This window comes from Brachypodium distachyon, chromosome 1 (genome assembly GCF_000005505.3).
Source record: "Brachypodium distachyon strain Bd21 chromosome 1, Brachypodium_distachyon_v3.0, whole genome shotgun sequence".
Taxonomy (NCBI): Eukaryota; Viridiplantae; Streptophyta; class Magnoliopsida; order Poales; family Poaceae; genus Brachypodium; species Brachypodium distachyon.
This window is the reverse complement of record NC_016131.3, coordinates 54,903,845-54,927,660: the sequence shown is the minus strand read 5'-3', so window position 1 is coordinate 54,927,660 and position 23,816 is coordinate 54,903,845. Positions and strand designations below refer to the sequence as shown.

General features: G+C 40.4%; 3 protein-coding genes and 3 non-coding genes across 7 annotated transcripts; 5 read left to right on the top strand and 1 right to left on the bottom strand.

Annotated features, from left to right (window-relative positions):
* The first annotated feature begins 686 nt into the window (after positions 1-686).
* LOC106865690 lies at positions 687-8,313 on the top strand. Of its 2 annotated transcripts, XM_014896298.2 has the most exons (3): positions 687-840; positions 7,757-8,011; positions 8,097-8,313. In XM_014896298.2, exons 1-3 carry the CDS (start codon positions 835-837, stop codon positions 8,292-8,294), a joined length of 459 nt encoding a protein of 152 aa, XP_014751784.1. In that variant the 5' UTR covers positions 687-834; the 3' UTR covers positions 8,295-8,313. The 2 variants fall into 2 exon arrangements, with proteins under 2 accessions (XP_014751784.1, XP_024311151.1); XM_024455383.1 differs by lacking the exon at positions 687-840 and having other exon boundaries at positions 7,721-8,011.
* TRNAG-GCC lies at positions 4,354-4,424 on the top strand. Its single transcript has one exon. It is a non-coding gene; the product is annotated as a tRNA-Gly (tRNA).
* TRNAM-CAU lies at positions 4,861-4,934 on the bottom strand. The gene has a single exon. It is a non-coding gene; the product is annotated as a tRNA-Met (tRNA).
* On the top strand, positions 6,590-6,661 carry TRNAT-GGU. Its single transcript has one exon. It is a non-coding gene; the product is annotated as a tRNA-Thr (tRNA).
* Positions 8,314-10,222: 1,909 nt separating the features above from the next.
* LOC100845118 (folate-biopterin transporter 1, chloroplastic) lies at positions 10,223-16,629 on the top strand. The gene is made up of 9 exons (XM_003557470.4): positions 10,223-10,504; positions 12,052-12,311; positions 12,455-12,519; positions 12,602-12,764; positions 14,024-14,172; positions 14,256-14,504; positions 15,060-15,228; positions 15,305-15,397; positions 15,930-16,629. The coding sequence occupies exons 1-9, from the start codon at positions 10,384-10,386 to the stop codon at positions 16,212-16,214; spliced, it is 1,554 nt and encodes a 517-aa protein (XP_003557518.1). The 5' UTR covers positions 10,223-10,383; the 3' UTR covers positions 16,215-16,629.
* A 6,159-nt stretch (positions 16,630-22,788) lies between these two features.
* LOC100844809 lies at positions 22,789-23,816 on the top strand. Its single transcript, XM_003557469.4, has one exon. The coding sequence runs from the start codon at positions 23,061-23,063 to the stop codon at positions 23,562-23,564; it is 504 nt and encodes a 167-aa protein (XP_003557517.1). The 5' UTR covers positions 22,789-23,060; the 3' UTR covers positions 23,565-23,816.

Below are 23,816 nucleotides of genomic sequence, written 5' to 3'. Positions count from 1 at the left end.
GTATACTAATTAGTTGATATTTGATTGGCAGCAACAAAAGAAAGATGATGGTGTGCGGCCTGGTGTACAAGTGCAGAAAAATGACAGTAGCAAAGAATCAAATGTGGAGTGTGAAGGATACAATGTCATTGGCAGTTTCACCCAGCTTTTGACAGCTCCTCTCTCTACCTGTGATGATGATAATGTCGTAGGTTTCTTCTAGCATATGAAAGTTGGATAGATCGTATTTTGGAAAGGGATAACTATAGTATTTTGGGGGCTAACAATAGTATTTTGGTGGGTCAAGTGTACAAGTGAGGCCTGTAAGTTTGTACTTTGATGAATGCTCAGTAGTAGCACCTGTTGCTACATAATTTCTATAAAAGTTCAATGACAAGTGAAACTTAATTGATCAGATTTCTCTTCTTTTAATATGTTGTTACATTACCAGTTCAGTTATGCAATCTGGTATACGTGACAATTTTTCAAAATATGTGACATTTTGTTTCCATCAAGCTGCTTCCGTGGCTGTGATTAGAAAGTAGCTCTGGGACTTGGTTTTGTCTCAAATGTGTCTCAACCGCTGGATCAAGAATGGACGTCACATGGAAGGGGTAAAGGCACCTCGTGAAGTGCAGGAGCAACTTCACTGAAGCGGCGTCCGCGCAGAGCTAGAGATCGACTCGAACAAGTTCAGCCCGCAAGTCCGAAGCCCGAACAGAGGTCTTCCAAAGCAGAATCAAATACACTTAACCCCCTGCAATGCAAGGCTACAAATCAGCTTACAGCAACAGAACCCTCTGATAAAAAAAAAACTTGCAGCAAAAACAGAAAAATATCAGCCTGACGACGGCCATGGTCGAAGGAGGATCACTATGACTATAGCCCTTGGTAGAATTCCTAAAGAAGAAAAGGATCTATTTGATACTGTGGACGACTGGTTACGAAGGGACCGTTTCGTTTTTGTAGGATGGTCCGGCTTATTGCTCTTTCCTTGTGCTTATTTCGCTTTAGGAGGGTGGTTTACAGGGACAACTTTTGTAACTTCTTGGTATACCCATGGATTGGCTAGTTCCTATTTGGAAGGTTGTAATTTCTTAACCGCAGCAGTTTCTACCCCTGCCAATAGTTTAGCACACTCTTTGTTGCTACTATGGGGCCCGGAAGCACAAGGAGATTTTACTCGTTGGTGTCAATTAGGTGGCCTATGGACTTTTGTAGCTCTCCACGGGGCTTTTGCACTAATAGGTTTCATGTTACGCCAATTTGAACTTGCTCGGTCTATTCAATTGCGGCCTTATAATGCAATCTCATTCTCTGGTCCAATCGCTGTTTTTGTTTCTGTATTCCTTATTTATCCACTGGGGCAATCCGGTTGGTTCTTTGCGCCGAGTTTTGGCGTAGCAGCGATATTTCGATTCATCCTTTTCTTCCAAGGATTTCATAATTGGACGTTGAACCCGTTTCATATGATGGGAGTTGCCGGAGTATTAGGCGCGGCTCTCCTATGCGCTATTCATGGAGCGACCGTAGAAAACACTCTATTCGAAGACGGTGATGGTGCAAATACTTTTCGCGCTTTTAACCCAACTCAAGCTGAAGAAACTTATTCAATGGTCACTGCTAATCGCTTTTGGTCCCAAATCTTTGGTGTTGCTTTTTCCAACAAACGTTGGTTACATTTCTTTATGCTATTTGTCCCCGTCACCGGTTTATGGATGAGTGCTATTGGCGTAGTTGGCCTGGCTCTGAACTTACGTGCCTATGACTTTGTTTCCCAGGAAATCCGTGCAGCGGAAGATCCTGAATTTGAGACTTTCTACACCAAAAATATTCTTTTAAACGAGGGTATTCGTGCGTGGATGGCAGCTCAGGATCAGCCTCATGAAAATCTTATATTCCCTGAGGAGGTTCTACCACGTGGAAACGCTCTTTAATGGAACTTTCGTTTTAGCTGGTCGTGACCAAGAAACCACCGGGTTTGCTTGGTGGGCTGGGAATGCTAGACTTATCAATTTGTCCGGTAAACTACTTGGCGCCCACGTAGCCCATGCCGGATTAATCGTATTCTGGGCCGGAGCAATGAACCTATTTGAAGTGGCCCATTTCGTGCCAGAAAAGCCCATGTATGAACAAGGGTTGATTTTACTTCCACACTTAGCTACCCTAGGTTGGGGAGTCGGGCCAGGGGGAGAAGTTCTCGATACTTTTCCGTACTTTGTATCTGGAGTACTTCACCTAATTTCCTCCGCAGTCTTAGGCTTCGGTGGCATTTATCACGCGCTTCTGGGACCCGAGACTCTTGAGGAATCTTTTCCATTCTTTGGTTATGTATGGAAAGATAGAAATAAAATGACTACAATTTTGGGTATTCATTTAATTTTGTTAGGTCTAGGTGCTTTTCTTCTAGTACTCAAGGCTCTTTATTTTGGCGGTGTATATGATACCTGGGCCCCCGGGGGGGGGGGATGTAAGAAAAATAACCAACTTGACCCTTAGCCCCGGTGTTATATTTGGTTATTTACTAAAATCCCCTTTTGGGGGAGAAGGCTGGATTGTTAGTGTGGATGATTTAGAAGATATAATTGGTGGACATGTATGGTTGGGTTTCATTTGTGTATTTGGCGGAATTTGGCATATCTTAACCAAACCTTTCGCATGGGCTCGCCGTGCATTTGTATGGTCTGGAGAAGCTTACTTGTCTTATAGTTTAGCTGCTTTATCTGTCTTTGGTTTTATCGCTTGTTGTTTTGTCTGGTTCAATAATACGGCTTATCCGAGTGAGTTTTATGGACCCACCGGCCCAGAAGCTTCTCAAGCTCAAGCATTTACTTTTCTAGTTAGAGACCAGCGTCTTGGAGCTAATGTGGGATCTGCTCAAGGACCCACAGGTTTAGGTAAATATCTAATGCGTTCCCCAACGGGAGAGGTTATCTTTGGAGGGGAAACTATGCGTTTTTGGGACCTCCGTGCTCCATGGTTAGAACCTCTAAGGGGGCCCAACGGTTTGGACTTGAGTAGGTTGAAAAAAGACATACAACCTTGGCAAGAACGACGTTCAGCGGAATATATGACCCATGCTCCTTTAGGCTCTTTAAATTCCGTGGGTGGCGTAGCTACCGAGATCAATGCAGTTAATTATGTCTCTCCTAGAAGTTGGTTATCGACTTCTCATTTTGTTCTAGGATTCTTCTTTTTTGTGGGCCATTTGTGGCATGCAGGAAGAGCCCGAGCTGCTGCAGCAGGTTTTGAAAAGGGAATCGATCGTGATTTAGAACCTGTTCTTTACATGAACCCTCTTAACTAAGATTTTCTTATTTATACCTGTTCTACTTCTACTGTTTTTTTCTGCTCTGGCTCGGTTATTTCATTTAGCCGAGCCATTCATTCCTTTTTCTGAATGAAAGATAAGGGGACAGAATAAAGAAAAAAAAAAAAAAAATGAAAGAAACAAACGTATTCAATAAGCAAAAGGAGAGAGAGGGATTCGAACCCTCGATAGTTCCTAGAACTATACCGGTTTTCAAGACCGGAGCTATCAACCACTCAGCCATCTCTCCACAGCTTAATCCCTATTTTACTCCTAGAAATAGAACACAGCCATATAAAAATAAAAGGATCTACTAACCTCTAGAAACATCTCAGATGCAAATCCTTTTTCGATATATTTCTGTATACTGTATACACGGATAGAAGATCCGCTATACCCGCTTTTGAAATAAAGACTAAATCCCCTACCCTAATCCCCATATCCAAATAAAAGCGGTAAGTAATAAGTTTTAATTATTAATTAAAGAGAAGAATCAATGGATTCATGATTAAACCCCTCCTACTTCTTGTATTTTTTACAATTTAGGTTAAGTGAGGGATCAAATATGTAGTCAACTTTATTTGATGATAGCTTGGAGGATTAGAAATATGACTATTGCTTTCCAATTAGCTGTTTTTGCATTAATTGCGACTTCCTCAGTCTTAGTAATTAGTGTACCCCTTGTATTTGCTTCTCCTGATGGTTGGTCAAATAATAAAAACGTTGTTTTTTCCGGTACATCATTATGGATTGGTCTAGTCTTTCTCGTAGCTATTCTGAATTCTCTCATTTCATAAATTTGTTTAGTATTGAGTAACCCGATACAAAATAAATAAAAAGGACATTTCTTCGAAAAAATTCGAATAGTGAGACGCATTAAAACGCAATTTGCGTTCCGAATTGCTACCTCTTCTCTTTCAGTATTATGAAATTGCATTGCCATTAGAATATTGATTGACAGACAATCAAAAAAAGGAAAACTCTAATATAATAGAAAATGAAACGGTCGACCCAGACATAGACGGTCGACCCAAGCGGATATACGCTATAAAATATATTCCGTAGCGAGCGTAGTTCAATGGTAAAACATCTCCTTGCCAAGGAGAAGATACGGGTTCGATTCCCGCCGCTCGCCCGCTTACTTTAGTCAAGTACTATGAGAAAAAATTTAGTCTAGTTGAATGTTTAACTACTTAGAATAAATTATATATTAATTAGGTGTTAGTCTAGTACCCTATCCCTTATTACCCTTACTTTTCACCCCACTCAAAAAAAGGAGGGCTCCGGAGAGGGAAATAGAACTCTCCAACAGGGGGGTATTCACTGAGACAAAGAACTGGCAAACTGCTTTTAAAGGGAAGGGAGGTAGACTGTGCGTTTCTTTCATTTTTCTTTTCTGCAGGGTAGGGAGAAACCTTGCCTGTTCTTCTTATGGAGGCAGGCGGCTTCGCAGACTGCTCAATTTTGCCCTCTAAGGCCAGGAAGTAATGAATAAAAAAATTGGATTGGATACCACCCAACCCTGTACCATATATATAGAAATGGAATAGTCCTTTTATAGAGACTGCTAAGTGCGGAGACGGGAATCGAACCCGTGACCTCAAGGTTATGAGCCTCGTGAGCTACCAAACTGCTCTACTCCGCTCTGCAGTACCAGAAAATGGTGAACGGAAAAGGTTAAATACGGGCCTCTACTATGTCTAGACAAATAGAATACTCCTTTTATACAGGTCTAGACAAATGGAATACTCCTTTTATACATATACAGAATGGAGCGGGTAGCGGGAATCGAACCCGCATCGTTAGCTTGGAAGGCTAGGGGTTATAGTCGACGTTGGTTGATTATTTATAACGTCTCTAATTCAAAACCGAACATGAAATTTTCATTTCATTCGGCTCCTTTATGGATATTCTCACCACTTAACATCTATGTCAGCTTTTCTATTTGAATAGAACCAAAGCTCTCCGCTTTCTAGATGATCCTTATAGAGTAAGGAGATAGAAATTCGATCTAAATCCATCTAATCTACTTACTTCGTTCCCTAATTTCATTCAAGGGATCCTTGAGGAAAAGAATTGGGTTTCCACCGAGCTTAAACAATATGCTGATGGTTCTAGTAAACCAAAACTACCGCTTTTAGCTATTTGGCTTCCTTTTCCCTTTTTGAAGGTAAAGGAGATTTAGTTACGATTGGAAAAAACTTTTTTGTATCTCCATCCATAGATCCTTTACTCATATTTTTAATATATGGAATACTTAATCCAATGTAAAATTATGCTTCGCGACTCTGTACTCATAATCCTATTTGTATTTTGGATGCAATTTCAATTATACAAATCACGAGAATGTATATTGTTCCTCAATACGCTATTGAGAGGAAAAGGATGAAATCCTTTATAAGAACTAAAGTTTTCATCGGAATAGAAAAAAAACTTAAGGATGCCTTAAGTATATCATTTTAAATTCAGTTATTAATAGAACGAATCACACTTTTACCACTAAACTATACCCGCTACATGTAGATTATGATACAAACGCAACCCTTTGTCAATGATACCCATTCGAGAAGGAGGTGAATTTCCCCTTAGTGAATCAAATGGAGAAGGTTCATGGCAGTGAGCCGTTGGTACTTCTACTTCGATTGCAGGCCTTTACTTTAGGATTTCGATAACCCCTATGGTCTGTAAAATACACCTCTTCTTACCATGCCAATAGCATCTGAACTGTCCCTATAAACCCCTTTTTTCCACTCACTCAATTTCAATTCTGGTTTAGTAGATTCTTGTTTTGTTTAAAAGAATCAAAAAAGTGCAATCGAACTAGCAACACATAAAAAAGAGCATAGAGGATCAAGACCATTACGAAATGTTCCTCCCAAGAATCATATTGGGTATCTGTTCCGTTCCTTTTCCCGCTAGGATCAGAAATCTTATATTTTCCATAGCCATATACCATCGAATCCTTAGGGTTCCAGAATCCGCCTATTTTCCTAGTCTTCGGAAACGAAAAACCCTGAATTAAGAAGAGTTAGGTATGTATAGGGTATGGTTTATTATTTTTTATTGTGTCAACTTTCTCTTCACGCATTTTATTATATAAAAAAGGATCTCTACTTTGTTTTATGCAAGTTATAAGAGATAATAGCAAATATTTTCTTATTTTTATTGATTTTATCAATATTTTGAACCTCACGATGAATAAACTTATATAGATATATGGATATCTACATATATTATGTACATTATGCAGTAGACCCAGAATGGGAAATGAAAGTGGCTCATTTTTGAATTAAAAAAAAAGCCCTTTTAACTCAGTGGTAGAGTAATGCCATGGTAAGGCGTAAGTCATCGGTTCAAATCCGATAAAGGGCTTTTAAAGTTAGTGGTAGAGTAATGGCATGGTAAGGCATAAGTCATCGGTTCGAATCTGATAGAATACTTTTCTACTAAATTCATTTACTTTTTACTTTGTTTTTGAAACTTTCTCTATTTTTTATTGAATTTTATGACTTAGTGCGAGATGCATGCATTTTTGGTCTGAACACTAAATGAAGCACGGAATCTAAATTGCAAAAAAGAAATGAAATTGGACTCTTTTTCATCTTAGATCAATCAAATGACTACCTATACTGAACTAATCTAGAATCCCTTTTAGTAATCGATTCTTATTCTCTACCTTTTAAAGGAATTTCCCTAATAAAGTAGGGGATGACCCATGAATTAATCTAAGCATGAATTAAAAAAAATCCTATGAAAACATAACAGCAAAGTAGCAAAAATTCTTTGCTTTGGATCTTGTTATACTCTTCGAGTATATTGACAATTCAAAAAAATTGCTCATACTATGATTATAGTATAATCACGAGCGGTTATATATGGCCCTATCGTCTAGTGATGCCCCTATCGTCTAGTGGTTCAGGACATCTCTCTTTCAAGGAGGCAGCGGGGATTCGACTTCCCCTGGGGGTAGGGAGTATTATGAAAGGAGATTAATCATAGATTATCAAAAACCCTAGAAAAAATTCTTCCTGGGTCGATGCCCGAGCGGTTAATGGGGACGGACTGTAAATTCGTTGACAAAATGTCTACGCTGGTTCAAATCCAGCTCGGCCCAAAAATCTGGGGCTTCGTGAATATGAACTAAATCTTTTTATTTTTCTTCCATAAACAAATGTCTGATCTATAGAAATAAAAGAGAAAGAAAAAAAGGGGAAATTCAATTTCTAATCCATATCTCTCTCATTCCTTTCTTACAAACAAAAGAGTTTTTATTATTGAAAGGTGGATTACCCTTCATTTTTAGTGATAAAAAATCACGACATATTAGTTATGTCACTCTCACAATACCCACATATAATATGTGGGTATGTAGTATATGATTCGTCTATTTCTTAGAGTACGACAGACGAATCGAATCTTCTTATTCTTCTATTTAAGGATAGGATAGGTATGCCATACACCCCGCGGGGCTGTCCTCCGCCTTGGATGTACGGCGCGGGGGGCTACGAGCATGACCCCGTCAGCGACGGCGAAGAACCAAGCCGGAATTACCTGCTCGTCGAGATCGCCGGCGACGAGAAACAGATCAGCGCAGCAGAATACCTGATCCTCGACGTCTCCGACGACAGCTCGGACGACGACGACGACGCTCATCCATCCCCAGAGCACACCGACGAGCTGCCCCTCCGGCCCATGACTCCCTTCCGCAAGGCCTGCATCGACGTACGTAAACCCAAACTGAAACTGATCAGAAATAATCTGAATGATCGAACCGACCGGCGGCGCTAATTTTGCTCTTTTGTTTCAGGTGTTGTTCGTGGTGGGAACGTTGGTGATGGAGGCTGATCTTGTGTGGGTGGCTGTCCAATCCGAGGGAGGCAACTGGCTCCTCAGGATTCTCGCGATGCTCCCGGCCATGGCTCTGTACCTGCTAATTGCGGAGTTACTGTATTTTGCTTCGACTAGGGATCTTTCGGGGGAATTCATGGCACCACCGGACGAGTGACCTGGTCGTGAACTATTAGGACTTGTTTGGTTTTTAGACACTAGTGTACTGGGTATACTTGAGGGAACCGAGTCTTCACCCAAAACTCTCAAATCTTGTTACATCCCAAATCATCAGTGTAAAAATTGTTTTTTTATTCATACAAAAATGACGTGTTTTGTGACAGATGCCTACCAAAGATCGTTTGGAGTTTTTAGTGTTTTAGATTTGAGAGGAATAATACTCTAAAACACTAGAGAAACATTAGTGTTAAACAAGGCCATAGGGAAAGTTCTAGGTTTTCCATGCTAGATTGTATCCCTAATGTAAACTGCATCAAAAGCCCTAATATTTTTTTTTCCCAAATATGCCAAGTTAGTTCTTTAAATCTGTATATCTGTGTCTTAGAGGTATTTATGGAAGGTCCTATAGGCAGATCAGCTTTGATCAACACATGTGGTGCCATCAAAATTTTAAATCTAGCGCTTTTGTGGCGCTATCAAGGTTTAGGCGGGCTCCTGCAACGCGATGATGAGTTTTGCCGCAACGCCCACAATTAAACGCGATGGGCCTCCATTGGATCAGAATCAAAACCCAAGGTAAATTAGGAAAAATAATCTCGTGACCAAGGACTGCAGGATGAGGGGTCGTCTTCAGAATCTGCAGATGACGTTGATATGCCTTCTCCAGCTGTTTCTGAATAATTTGACCTTTATGCTTTCGTTTCGGTATTACCTTTTGTTGTTAGGAACTTCGTTCCAAACTTGTTTTCAAGTGTCATGGATTATGTCATGGTTTGTTTTTAATCTGAATTCTGAACTTGTTAATTGTTATGCTACTCATGCACAGTAGGCTGCAGCTGTCATGGTTAATTTTCTCTTTTTTGCAGGTGTCATGGTTAATTTTCATGTGAACTTGTTACATGTCTTGGTCCTCAACTTATTATGGTTATATGATATTATTCTCTAATGGTTTGTGTCAAAATTATGTTGAATTTCCTTGTTGATCAAGATACATATGTCATTTCATATTCAAAACGCGAAATGCCTTAAAGGTTCGCAATCTAGCGCTTTATACGATTTATATGTTTTCGAAAGTCTCCTCGAAATGCTTTCAGGCACGATTTAAAATCTTGGGTGCCATGGTGGGTTTATGGCAAATCCTATATGCAGCCCCGAGCCCCTGATCAGCTTTGATCAACATAGTGCTGGATTTATGACAAGTCTAGCTTATCCGACTAGCTTTGATCAACACACGTGGTAGGTTGAACATCATCATATTAGAGGGGCATCAACATGAGGGGGGGGGGGTATTCCCTCACTTTTTTCCATGTTGCGCTCCAACCTCTTCATGGTCGTGAAATCTAGACGTCGTGGTGGGGCAAAGACAACTCACTCCCACTAATACAAACTATCTATTATACTCCGTAGAAATCATGGTTTGGCGCGTGAGCACGCTCGTTTCTGATTACTTTAACAATATATGTAAGGATGCCAAGAATTTTTTGAGCAATAACTAAAAACTACCGACATACTTAAATACTAGTATAATAAATGAAGTTGTAAAATTTCATCCACAATTAACAATGACCAGTCATAACGGTATATGTATGGAAGCCAAGAATTTTTGAGCAATAACTAATTAAAAACTACCGACATACTTAAATACTAGTACTATAATAAATGAAGTTGTAAAATTTCATCCACAATTAACAATGACCAGTCATGGTCTTTTTAAAAAAAAACAGGTGTTCAACTCTGTCTCTTTTTATTCAGACGATTAATCGTCCATATTTTATTGAAAATTTTACAGGTTTACACATACTTACAGCATGAAGTACACCTGGTTTATCCACAATTTATTTTTCATAATCCAGGTACTTTAGGATGCTATTTCCTGTGCATCCAAAGTGCGTGTGCCCATGGGCACAAGAGGCAGAGAAACGCCTTGTAATTACCGTTTTGTACTCTCCCTAATCTCCCCTCTCGCTTCCTCGTTGCTCCCGGCAATCCCACGACCTCCCTCCACCTCGCCCCGCCCCACGTCTCGCCGCGCCGTCGATCTCCCCGTCTTGCTGGAGACGGCGCCCCACCGCCTCCTGCTCCACGGGATGGCCTCCGGAAGCTCGGATGGCCGCGAGCCGTACGACGAAGAGGCCGCCGGCTCCCGCCGCCCGCTCGAGCTCGGCGTCCGCGACTCCGCCTCCGCCTCCGCCTCCGACCTCCGGTCTGGTGAGCTCCCTGTTCCTTCTTGCACCGGAGGATTCTCTTAATTGCTTAAGGATCTGGTGCGGGAATGCAGCGAGGAGTGTTGGAGCTTGGAATTGGGGAATTCCCGACGGCTCGTAGTTTTCGGGGATTTCGAACGAATTCGCAGTTTTGGGGGGTACAAGAGGAGATCGATTTGAATTGTGAAGAGCAAGGGTTGACAGAGAGCGTAATTGACCGTGTCATCACCTTCTGAGTGTTAGCATTGTGTCTGTCATGTTGGTTGATGCAATGCTGTTGCTGTTTGGAGCTGCAGTAGGCGAATTACAGCTAGGTGAACCTTTCTGATGCACTACTGTGAGCCTGTGGGACTCTGGTTATTTGCCAGTGATGCCAAATGAGTAGCAACGAGCATAGCTAGAGAATTTGTCGGAAGGGGTGTAAGGTAGTCAATATTTTACACCACCATGTGAATTGCCAGCGTAGATGAACCAAAATAAGTTGCATTGTTTATCATTGAGAATAATGTATATCATTGGATACTAATGGTATAACAGCTGCGGTGTTAATGCCAAAGTTCTGCACCCAGTGCCTCCTCTCATTCCCCACCCTTTTGTGCACCAGTATATCACTATTTTGTACTTTCTGCATAGCTTTTAAATAACCATGCTGTTGCCAGTATTGCACTTCTATTGGCTCAACATACATAATAATACTTCTTTCTTGTTCATTTGTTTTACGGAACCGTGTTAGAGCTTTTATGTAGACACATAACATTGGGTGTCAGTCATTTAATAAAGGCATTGGTTTTCAGTACTGCAATTAATAGAGAGTTGAGATTCCCTAGCTTTTCTAATGTGTAATCATCTATGCTTCAGCTTCTATTTTCTTATTGAAAATTGAAAACATGACATTTGGCCCCGTCTTTCTATAATAGAAATGTATGGATTAAGAATAATTCATGGAAGCATAAAACGTTGGTTGTTTCTAATATTTATACCATATAGTTATAATGAGAAATAAGGAAATGTTCCCATGTGGACAGCATTCTGAGTAGAAATAAATCAATAACAACCGCATAGTATTGACATCCTCCAAACCTAATTCTCATTCTTGATTGAAGATTGCATAGCATATGGTAGGATAAGGAATTATAGATTTACTTTTTTTGTTTCTTTGAAGTTACAACATCGAAGGATGGAGACATGGAGTAGAGTGGAGGCGAGGTGATTATATGGCTGCTTTTATTTCCAAAATTGCTCATCTTCTCAATAATCTTCTCTAGGAAATATTCATAAATAACATGCGCATACAGTCAATCCTAGCTTGTGCCACATAAATTAGTTCAGAATTCTCTACCATGTACTACATTTTGTGGTGCCATTTGCATGTGGGATCTGTTGAACTCCCTCCTCTCAATATCAAAATCTCCGCTTTGAACCTTTCTTTCCGATTTTCTCTTTCTCCATATTTTTGGCATGTTTTTTCCATTATATGGATAACAATGATGTGAATAGAAAAAAATTATCTGGTTGCCCGCATACTCATTCCTGTTGTGGGACCTACTGTAGGTAATATTATAACTAGACATCAGCTCGGCTCTACTAAAACTGATACAAGTAAGAGATACTTGGAGGAATGGCATAAGAAGCAGTCCAGTACAGATGATGTACGCAAGAGCAAGTCCGGATACTTCACGGCGTTCGGGGTGGATCTATCCCCTGATAATATGGCAGTTGCCATTGTATATTTTGTGCAAGGGGTTTTAGGCCTTGCCCGACTTGCTGTGAGCTTTTATTTAAAAGATGATCTTCACCTTGATCCAGCTGAGGTACCTGGTGCTTATTCCTTTTCCTTTCATATATTGTCTTTGTGGTCTTGCTATTTAAAGATGTGATCTTATCACATGCATACGATAATTTAACTCGTAGAAATAGGTGTTAATAAGTGACTAATATGGTTTATGTTATATAGACTGCAGTTATATCTGGTTTCTCATCCTTGCCCTGGTTGATCAAGCCCATCTATGGTTTTATCAGGTCTCACGAAAGTTCTCTATACATTTCGTTCTGTTTGTATTGTACGCTTGATGGCACTGAATCTGCTGCCCTTGCCTTCCAGTGATTCCATTCCACTCTTTGGGTATCGAAGAAGGTCGTACCTTATTCTGTCAGGATTTCTTGGAGCACTTTCATGGAGTTTGATGGCTACAGTAGTTAATAGTAAATATGGTGCAGCATTCTCTATTCTTCTCGGATCACTTTCTGTAGCCTTCTCAGATGTTGTAAGTATGAGTGAAATATTCTGCAAGCAAGTTATTTTTTTCAGCTGGTTAGGGCAAGTGTTCTGATTCAAGTATTATATATTTTAATTGTACAGTCATTAGCATTCATCAAAGTGCTGATGAGCTCCAGTTATTCATTCATATTCCTTGCATTCCTTTCTAACAATCATATTTTATTCCTGAAATTTCATGCAAATGTTTGACCTAATTTACATGCTAATAAAGCTGATTTCTGAAGTTGAGAAATTAACCTCCTTGCATAATGGGTTCTAAATATTTTATACTGATTTCTAATGATTATTGTTGGTTATATAATTGTTATATCCTTCACTGGTATACTCATTTTGTAATTCAAGCATAGCATCTTTACCAAGTATGAACATCCAGCAGCTTACATGCTGAAAACTTCTGCTGAAGAACAAATACGCTATACCTGATTTGAGTCAACACTGTTGCACTCTCTTGTGTCATGTAAATCCCTCGTGCATGAAATAATGATTAATAAACCGAGTAGTTGAGTAATTCCAAATTTCTATATGTGCCTACGGGCAGACTGCAGACCTCTTACAGCAAATTCCTTGAAGCTATTAAAATTAATCAGCTTTTATTTGTTATGTAAAGTATTGGTATCAAGTGTCAACAATCCTTAATCAAGATATTGCTTATAAGGTTCCAGTTATATCATGCTATAGCACAACTAGTATATAAGTGGTCACTATCCTCAAAACTACCACAAAAAATATAACCTCCCATTTTCCTACTTTCTTTAGTCACTACCAAAAATTTCCTTGGATTACCATTAACTAAGGACATTGGCTAGTTTTAAGTTAGCTTGATTATTTTAATTGATGGTCTCGCGACATGTACTAGTATCAGTCGGCTTTTGTTCTAGTTAGTTTGCAGACTAAGGACGAAAGTATGTAATATATATAGCACTGCCACTTTGGATTGTATTACTCAACATTAATCTATCTCCAGTTGAGTTTTGCGCTATGATATTAACAGTCCATAGACATATTTCCTATGTTACTGAAGTTGATAGATAATTATAGGCTATGTCGAGCTCTAAATTGAAAACATCCAAGGATGCCATTGCACATTGAAAGCATGACCAAATGAAGATTATCTTCTAAACAAAAATGTCACCGCCTTATCACAAGTTCAAGATGTGCCTGACATGAATTAGGACAAGAATACTACGAGTTTACCAGATGTTGCTTCCTAGATTTGTCTCATCAACACCTATGGGAACACTGCAGGTGGTAGATTCTATGGTAGTTGAGAGAGCTCGTGGCGAATCACAGAGTACATCTGGTTCTCTCCAGTCTCTATGTTGGGGATCCTCGGCATTTGGTGGAATTGTGAGCGCATATTTTAGTGGTTCACTTGTTGATACTTACGGAGTAAGGTTTGTTAGCTTCTCTGCAACCTATTGAAGCCCTGCATGTTCTATTGTGCAGTACACTGATGAAAATATTCCTGTAAACGCAGATTTGTCTTTGGTGTTACAGCATTTTTACCCCTGATGACATCTGCTGTTGCAGTTCTTGTAAATGAGCATCGTCTGACTCCTGGGGAACATGCTATCTCAGTCTCTGGTTCAGGATTCGTTGAGACCTCTACGCAGCACATCAGGCAGCTATGGACTTCAGTAAAACAACCTAACATTTTCTTGCCGACCTTGTTCATATTCTTCTGGCAAGCAACACCGCACTCAGATTCCGCCATGTTTTTCTTCACGTACGTATCAAAGTTTCCACAATATCACATACCAGTCTGCAATTACAGTTCTCCTTTATTATGTATATGATTAATTTTTCTGTTGTGCTGGAGTTTGTTATAAATGCAGTAATCGAAATTTTATGAAATGAACTAAAACAACGACAACAATTTAGGATCATCAGTTTAATCACAATATCACATACCAGTCCGCCATGTTTTTCAAATTTGAACTAAAACAACGACAACAATTTAGGATCGGAGGGAGTACAAATTACAATTACAGCAGGTTACTGGATGCTTCTTCTATCTCTTTCTTATTTGGATAAATTTAGTTACTGTAGGTTAAAATAAACAAAATATCAACTTTATAAGTTGCAAGCAAGAAACTGATGATCCCAGTTAAGCTCCATATAGATCATCGTTGCATCTAGGTTTTTAACTGGCACGTGGCATATGGCATATGCACAACTTTCAATATGATATTATGTTTTGCTTAATGAATGATTACTGTGTATCTTGGTGCCGTTTCTTTGAATTGATTGAACTTTCATACCCCTTTATCATTAATCTCAGCACAAATAAACTTGGATTCACTCCAGAGTTTCTAGGACGCGTAAAGCTTGTTACTTCCATCGCATCCTTGCTTGGTGTCGGAATTTATAACTATTTTCTGAAGGCAGTTCATCTGAGGAAAATATTTCTTGTGACAACCATCATAGGTTCAGCCCTTGGAATGACACAGGTACTTTTTTGCTTTTGTTTCAGTGAGTGGCAGTTATTTTCCGTCTTTAGAATCTGAGTATGTTGTATATCTTCAGGTTCTTCTTGTCACTGGGCTTAATAGGCAGCTTGGGATTAGTGATGAGTGGTTCTCCATTGGAGATTCATTAATCATCACAGTCCTTGGTCAGGTATGAAACACTACTGCTGTTGCTTATCTTATTAGTTCAGTACATAATACTGCATTGAGCTAATCATTCGTTTTGTTACTGATATAGTTGTAACTTGAAATCTAGTTCCTTCATATGCTTGAAACTGAGCATGACCTAGTTGAACTTTCTTAATAAGCGATAATTCTCAGCACAACAACCACTCTTGTGGAAAGCATTCCCGAGAGCAGCGAGATGATACAGTAGTGACATGAAATCTAGTTTCTTCGTATGCCTGAAACTGAGCCAGACAAATTTGAACTTTTGTAACAAGTGGTAATTCTCAGAATAACAGACACTTGTGGCAATTCTCAGCATAACAACCACCCTTGTGGTAATTCTGAGCATTACAACCACTCTTGAGGAAAGCATTTGCATATTCAAATGGTGCTACATCATAGCATTACTTAGATTTAGACTTCAAATATCTGGCTTAGACCTTTTTTATAGACTCCCTGCAGCCTTCAGTTGTTTTCCTTGTATGTAATCTTGTATAACCTGGAATATGTTGCAGGCTGCATTTATGCCGGTCTTGGTATTAGCTGCAAAATTGTGCCCTCCGGGAATGGAAGCGACTCTGTTTGCCACTTTGATGTCCATTTCTAATGCTGGAAGTGTTACTGGTGGTCTGGTCGGTGCGGGTCTGACAAAGCTTTTTGGGGTCACTAGGGAAAGCTTCGGAAATCTACCTCTATTGATTATCATATGTAATCTCAGTTCCTTGCTGCCCCTGCCTCTTCTAGGTCTGCTTCCAAAGGAAACAGCAGATTCAGATGATGAAGAAACGAAACACAGCTGACTAACTGAGGTTTTCTCTTCATGTGTTCCAAACTTCCAATATGGGCCTCCCTAGTTTCATCCGAGGTCAGCAAATGAGCAGGGAAATATGGAACTTACACTGCATATAGCTATACAGTTTCCACTGCTCTCATGTAAACATCAAGATCGGTCATCATGATTCGGCTATCAGAAAATGGAACCTCATGCTGTGGAATTCAGGTACTAGCTATTCTAACATGTATGACCACACGAAGTTGTAACGTTTTTGACACTCAGTATGTAACTTATTTAACCCCATGAAAAAGAGATTGGGGGTTTCATTTTTTGCACTGAAGTATAAATATTTTTCCTGTGAGAAGCTGTACTATGGACAGTGTGAACTGTGAAGAAACAAAACGTGACTTGTGATATAGTATCAGATTCTTTTACCATAATTTTCACGACCGAATGCAAACCAATAACAAATTATGCTTGTAGTTTCACTGGAAGTTTGCAATATGAACAAACATCTATGCTGTGTAAACCAAAACACAGACTTCTGCCCTTGACTTCAGCTATGAGGTTGCCTTGGAAACATGATACTAGTTTCCTGGCATATCAAATCATAATAAAGCTATGGTTCCAGGTAGTGCGCCGTAAAAGAGACCTCAAAACTTCAGTCAAGATATTTGGATGTTTCTCTTTCTCTCTTTGATAAGCATGGTGTGCTCCATTTTACCTGCCTTCTCTGGTGAGATGCTCCTCTGAAACACTGCCGATCAAATTCAGTTTGGTGCCTACGTTAATTCTTCTTGTTTCCCACAGGATATGCATGATTAGAAGTCTAGCACCATACGTCAGTTCTTTTTTTATTGCCATCTTAAGCTTCCGAGCCCTGACTTTTCTCTTTTTGCCGACAATAGAGTCCTGACTCTGTTACTTTGCACCCCTAGCGCACTAATACATTCATTCAGGTTTACGTCAAAATCACATCTACGTCCTCCCCAGAATAATTTAGTATAATAACAATCACGTCTGCTGATCTACATCACGCTCATCGGAGGGGCCGGCCACGAAGGCATCTCTGTATCGTCGTGTCAGCATCCCAGTGTTTGGTCTCCATGATACATATTAACATGACATATTCAAGTGCTTATCTAATCAGCATGGCTGGATTATCGTGGCACATGACGGATTTCCGACCCTTGGATTGGTTGCAAACAGATTGTGCTAGATGTGGGGCCAACCGCTGCATTATTTTTGCCACTCGGATGGATGGAAAAGGCTGGAGATTGTATTCCGATCCGTTTTTTCCTTCTTTGGAATCTTATCCAGCTTTCCTGTCTTCGGTTCTGGGTCATCGCCACCCTACACTACACATACGCATGTTCCTCCAAAATTCTGAAATCTCGTCATGAGCAAAGTTAGTTCCTTAGAAGTTAGAACCTGTTCTTTTGGACATAGGTTGGTTCAAAACTTTAGGACTTTGATTAGCACGATCTACATAATTGTTTAGATTACATGTGCTTCAAAATCATATTTATTTCAATTTGTCTCAAAAAGTATTTTAATGCTTATATGTTTTTAAGGTTTTATAAATATATTTAATAAAAATTTAATGGTCAAAGTCATGTTTCACAGACCATGTCCATACCCAAAACGATAACGTTCAACTGAACGTAGGAAGCTTGAATCTGAGTACAAATTGCTCTGTTCCGTACAAAAGTGGATCGTGTCAAAGGTTTGGAGACGACAAGCTGTTTAATTAAAGTATTGGCTCTTCCGTAGCTGACTTGGCTAAGTAGTGATCTGGTGAATGATCGTAATATATGTTCACATCTTCACCATTTCAACTTTCTAACGGCTGGAAAGCCTCGTAAACCTGAGAACAGCATAAAAAAAAAATCCGGTTTACCATCAAAATCGGTTTCTGAGGGTTTGAGTTTTTTTTTTAAAAGGAAGTTCACTATTTTTCGTCTATCTATAGTCACTTTCCGCTATCTTCATAACTTCTTCATAGATTTCTTTTTCTTTTTCTGTGGCTGAGTTTGAAATTTTGACTGGCTACCAAGCTAGGACTATCTTAATGCCTAAATTTTCTTCATGTCATTGTATATGAATGCACTAGGGATGAAACCAGACGGATATTGTTCGGATAACCGACTGACCGAACGAAATGCCCAGATAGCATTAGGTCAGTAAATCAAATATATAGTTGCCAGATACAGATAGTTTTCTTCGGATGCAGATAAGAATATGGTGTTGGCACTGTCCGGACGTATACCAAATGGTACTCAGATACGATAGCTACCATATAGTTATTTTTTATCCCAAAATATCATGTGTGACCTCGTTCAACAATGATCCAACATGCTTAGATGAGCGTGAATCTCATATGTGGCAAGTCGATATGGTTTAACGGTGGTTTAAATCTGGCTTGCTAATAAGAGAAAAGAAAAAGGTTATTGTGAGCCAGATTCTAAAGATTTATTTTTTCTTTTCTTAACACAAAGTGATATTTTTTATACGATGTCCAATTAAATATTCATTACCGTACCATATTCGTTACATACCGTATCCGTGACCGACATGATCTGACTCTGTATTAGTGTCTAGTCCAAGCACCATCCTCTTGGATTCCAAGTCCGAAAGAAGCATGAAAAAAAAATGGTTTAGATGATATCGGACCATCTTCGGTCCCGATTAACACCACTGAATGCACCCAAGGGTGCCCTTGTGATGAATCTATACCAATATATTAAATTGGAGTTGGTGGTGATGGTACGACCGCCGTCGTACGTCATGTCATCAAAATTACGGGCAATCTGCCACCACTTGTTATTTCTCTCGACCCGGACGCCCCCAGCGCCCAACCTGCTCGATCCCCTCCCGACGCCCCACCCAACCTGCTCCATCGCCCCCGCCGCCGCAGCTCCCTTCCTCTCTGGCTACCCCCCACCCCACCCCACCCGCCTCCCTTCTCTCCCCTGACCTCCTGCTCCTTCCTTCGCCTGGACATCACTGCTTTTCTCGTTGCAGTTCGCGGCCTGGCCACTCCAAACATACCGACCCCACGCGAGATCCACCCGACGACCGCTGTCCGCAGTCCCAACGCGTGATCCAGAAAGTGGCCGCCATCCGCCATCCACGCATGAGATCCAGTAGGTGGCCAGCCATAGCTCAACCATCCGGCGAGTCCTTGTTGTTTTCGTTTGTTGTGGTGCTTTGCACTAATCGACGGATAATCCGATAGCTAATTGGGATGTACTCCCAACCGGATTGATGGTAGCTGCTATGGATAATAGATAGATTAGTGTTCTACCATGCACCGAATGATTGCCATGTGCATGCTGTGATCGGAAATTAGCATCTACTGATAGTTCGACTGCATGTTTGGAAATTAGCATCTTCTTTCTATGGGTTACAGACTTTTGGATGTATACAAATTTGCTCTATGTTTTGAATTTTTGTATTGGATCTTTTCTTGTTAGAATGTGAAAATTTGGTACAGAATTTGAATGATGATTTATTAGTGCACGGGATCATTTTTTAAAGTGGTCGTGACGTGTGCGTTGGGCCGTGGCAGCGCACGGACATTTTCACTATCATAAATTAAAGAGGAAGTTACCAAATATTGGGAGTTATAGATATACAAATACGATTTGTTTCAATAAAAAAATCAAGCACGTAAGTATCGAAGTAAATGTGTATTTTTTGCAAGTTGCTCTGACTTACCCCATCGTTGTTAAAGCATTTCCAACCTGCTCCTTATCCGGGTCTTTATAGCCAAATTTTAGCGAACTCACGAAAATGGTAGCTCCAATTCCACTCGTTGTCACAACCTGCTCGCCATGCCCTCCTTCTCGCTCACCAGTCCTAGCTATGTTAACTTGCTCGGCATCCCTACTTCACTTTGCTATGGCCGTTAGAAATATGTTCTTTTGTACTCCCTTTGATCAATACTAGTACTAAATTAGCCACAACTAATACGGAACTGAGCGAGTATTATTTTTATGTGAATATTTAAAGGAATAGAGCTATATTTTTTGGGGGTTTCGCTGTGTTATAAACGTTCCAGATGTATTGCTGATTACAGGCTATCAATAAAATATACTCCGTACCGAAACAAGTGACGTGGATTTATATAAAAACACTTGTTTTGGGACAGTATTTGGCTTTGACAACGAAGATATGGAAAGGTAATCTATTGGAAAGTGTATTCGGAATGAATTTTGCAGAGTTCTTCGGAGACGCTCTCAGACGCTCACCAAGGAAGAAAAAAGAGACTGCACTGTAAAATGCGATTGCCACCCAAAGAGTAGGCCAAAGGTAACTGTTAGGCACAGTAAAAAAAAGAAAAGAAAGGCAGCATGACAATTAATTAACGAACTAATAAAACGGCAGTGTGATGTCTAATATACATCCAGCTGGCCGGTCTCTACCATGTGGGTCCATCCCAACAGTGGGCTCTACAGCTCGGGAATAGGTGGTGACGCATGGGCCGGCACGACAACAGTGCAAATGGAGTCATGTCGCTCTGTGGAGTGCTTTTGTTATCTTATCTTCTCCAGCCACTGCACCGACCCTCATTTTGGTCTCCTTCCATTCTCTGTTTCTTATTATCGCCAGTGTTTTTCTTTTCTTCGGTTTGTAGCTACATCTGTTTTTTTACACTGGTGTCTGTTTATTTCGGTGCCCCATAGCTTACTGAAATCATCACTGGTTGACAATGAGCAAGCCTTCTTATGATGCACAATTGTGTGCTTAAAGTTTTGAGAACATCTGTTAAACAAAAAAACAACAAGGTTTAGGTATATGAATGCGACATCCAGTTACAAACGGAATAAGATCCCGCTCATAAGTCATATTTTTTATCCCAAAAAAAGTCATCTTCAAATTCATAAGTCAATATAAACACCATATTTAACTAGTGGATTTGAAATTTGACTTAGAAACTAGGGATATAAACATGATTTCATTCCTAAAACCAGGGAAGCGCAAAGCACACATGGCAATCGTTGAAGGTATTGGATGAGCCAGTACAACACTCTCCTTTGTTGAGTTGAGAAATCCCGATACAAAGCAACGCTTGAGTATCGAAATATTATGCCACCTAGGCATCTACTCCCTCTGTCCCATAATTCTTGTCGTGTTTTTAGTTCAAATTTTTGTCTTTTAAGTTCAAATTTGAATTAAAACCACATCAAGAATTATGGGAAGGAGGGAGTACAATGCAAGAAAGCTCACACGTGCGTTTAGAGAAAGAGAAAAATACAACATCTATGTAAACATCGATCACCCCTCCAAAGCAAAAGGTAATATTGAAGCGCTTAGATAACTAAGAGGCAATAAAACATCACTTAAATGTTAGATTCAATGTCGATGCCAACATTTGGTAGGAAATAAATCCATGACAAGCTAGACGCGGTTGATATTTTAATTCTACGGCAAACTTTTAACCACCCCATTGGAGATGGCTTTTATTAAATTACTGAAATGGTATTATATTATAAGAAAATACCAAAAGTAAAAATAAAAATTAGTAAGAAATGCCAAAACTCGAACACCGGACATCCAAACATGCGAAACGAGGTAGGAGAAGCAAATTGACCAATACGACTTTATAATGTTCCGCTCTAGAATTTTAGTTGTTTGGATGAATCATCATAAGGGTATTAACCCCCCGCAAAAATAAATCATAATTTTTTTTAAGATTTTAAATCCATATAAAGGTTTCTTATGAAAGCTCTTTAGATCAAACAAATGAGACCACCAAAAATAGTATGAGGTCAGGTCTACCAAATGACATCGTTTGTGTGTTCTATCCATGTCCATTCTTCAAATTCATGCAAATTTATCGTGGGGCATGCAAAGAAATTTGGTTGCAAATTCATGTCTTCAAATTCTCATAAAACTTACAAAGTTATGATGCTATCCATCTATTTTATTCTATTGGTTTTGGTTATATTTGTTGCTCCAACATTTTTAAAAAAAATTGTCCATTCACACAGGCTCCCAAAGTACGATTAAATATTTTATAGTTAATTATTATTTATTTTCTAGTAAAATGATTTTAATTTGTCATCATCTATTGGGTGAGGCGATAAAAGGAGAGAGCAAACGTGGGTTAGATGAATAGAACACTTAACTGCATGACAAATGTGAGGAAGAGGTAAAAGACTCTTTATTTCAAGATGTATGTACATTAGAGGCGTTTAAGTTAAATTTTGACCAAGTTTGTTGCATCTATACAACATCGAAATATTAGATCTATTATCGAATATATTTTCATATTTTATTGTTCGATACTCCATAGTTTTCACAAATGTTGACATATTTGATTTTCTTAAGATTAAGACAAGACTTTGACAAGCTAAAAAAAGACAAGATTTTGACAAAATCAGATACGCCAACCTTTACGAGAAGGAGAAAGTATGTTGGTAATTTTTTTTACAACTCCATAATGTTGATAAAGTTTGACTTAACAACCTCTACAAGGATCGCTAATAAATAAAGTGGGTAACAATTATTTTATCCATAAAAAGCTGCTTGAGATATTTAAAGACGGAAGAGCAGGTATTTTAGGGAAGCCGTTAATCCTAATCGGACATCGTACTTCTCCTCCTTACGAGCACGTTAATTAAGACAGCAGCTCCCAACACCTCCGTTTCCTTCTCCCCTCTTTCTCTATCTCTCTTCCCCCCAGAGAAGAGATCCCCCACCCACGCAGCGCCACGAGAGCAGAGCTCCGCATCCAGAGCGCGCAATTTAAAGCATCTCTCTCGCTCTGGCCTCCTCCTCCCAGCCCCCGATCCCTTCCTCGCGCGCGGCTAGGGTTAGGGTTTCGAGCCCCCCTGTTCTTCTCCTCCTGCTCCCCGCCCGCGCCATGAGGGTCCATCCGGCCCCGCGGAAGCGCACCATCGCCGTGCAGCGCTGCGCCGCCGCCGCGGCGGACGGCGCGAAGAAGCTGCGCCGCCTCCCGCACATCTTCGCCAGGGTGCTCGAGCTCCCCTTCGCCGCCGACGCCGACGTCGCCGTCGAGGAGGACGCGGCGGCGCTCCGCTTCGTCGCCGCCGCCGACGGCTTCTCCCCCGGCGGCGCCCGCGCCCACGCCGTCCAGATCCACCCCGGCGTCACCAAGGTCGTCGTGCGGGGCCTGTCCGTCGCCGGCGCCGGCGAAGACGACGACGACGGCGCCGCGGCCTTCGAGCTCGACCGGTGGCGGTTCCGCCTCCCGCCCTGCACGCGCCCCACCTTGGCCACCGCCACCTACGCCGAGGGCGAGCTCGTTGTCACCGTGCCCAAGGGAGCCGCCCCTGACGAGAGCGACGGCGACGGAGCCCACATCCTTGGAAGCGCCGGCGCTGACAACGTCCTCCTGTTTGTATAGTAAATTGAATTTTATGCCGTAACACCCCTTTTGCTCACCCGCCTCTTTTTTAATGTTTATGTCGTGAGTAATATATATGTGATAATAACAGGGCAGTAAGAGTAACAAATAATTGGTATGGGTCACTGTTTTCTGTGAATTGTCTTCTAATCTGCTTATGAAATTCTTGGTGATCTCGTCTGAGTTCGCAGCAAAAACTGTTTTTAGTTTTGATGCCACAATGTTATATATAGCTGAGAAGATTAGTGGAGA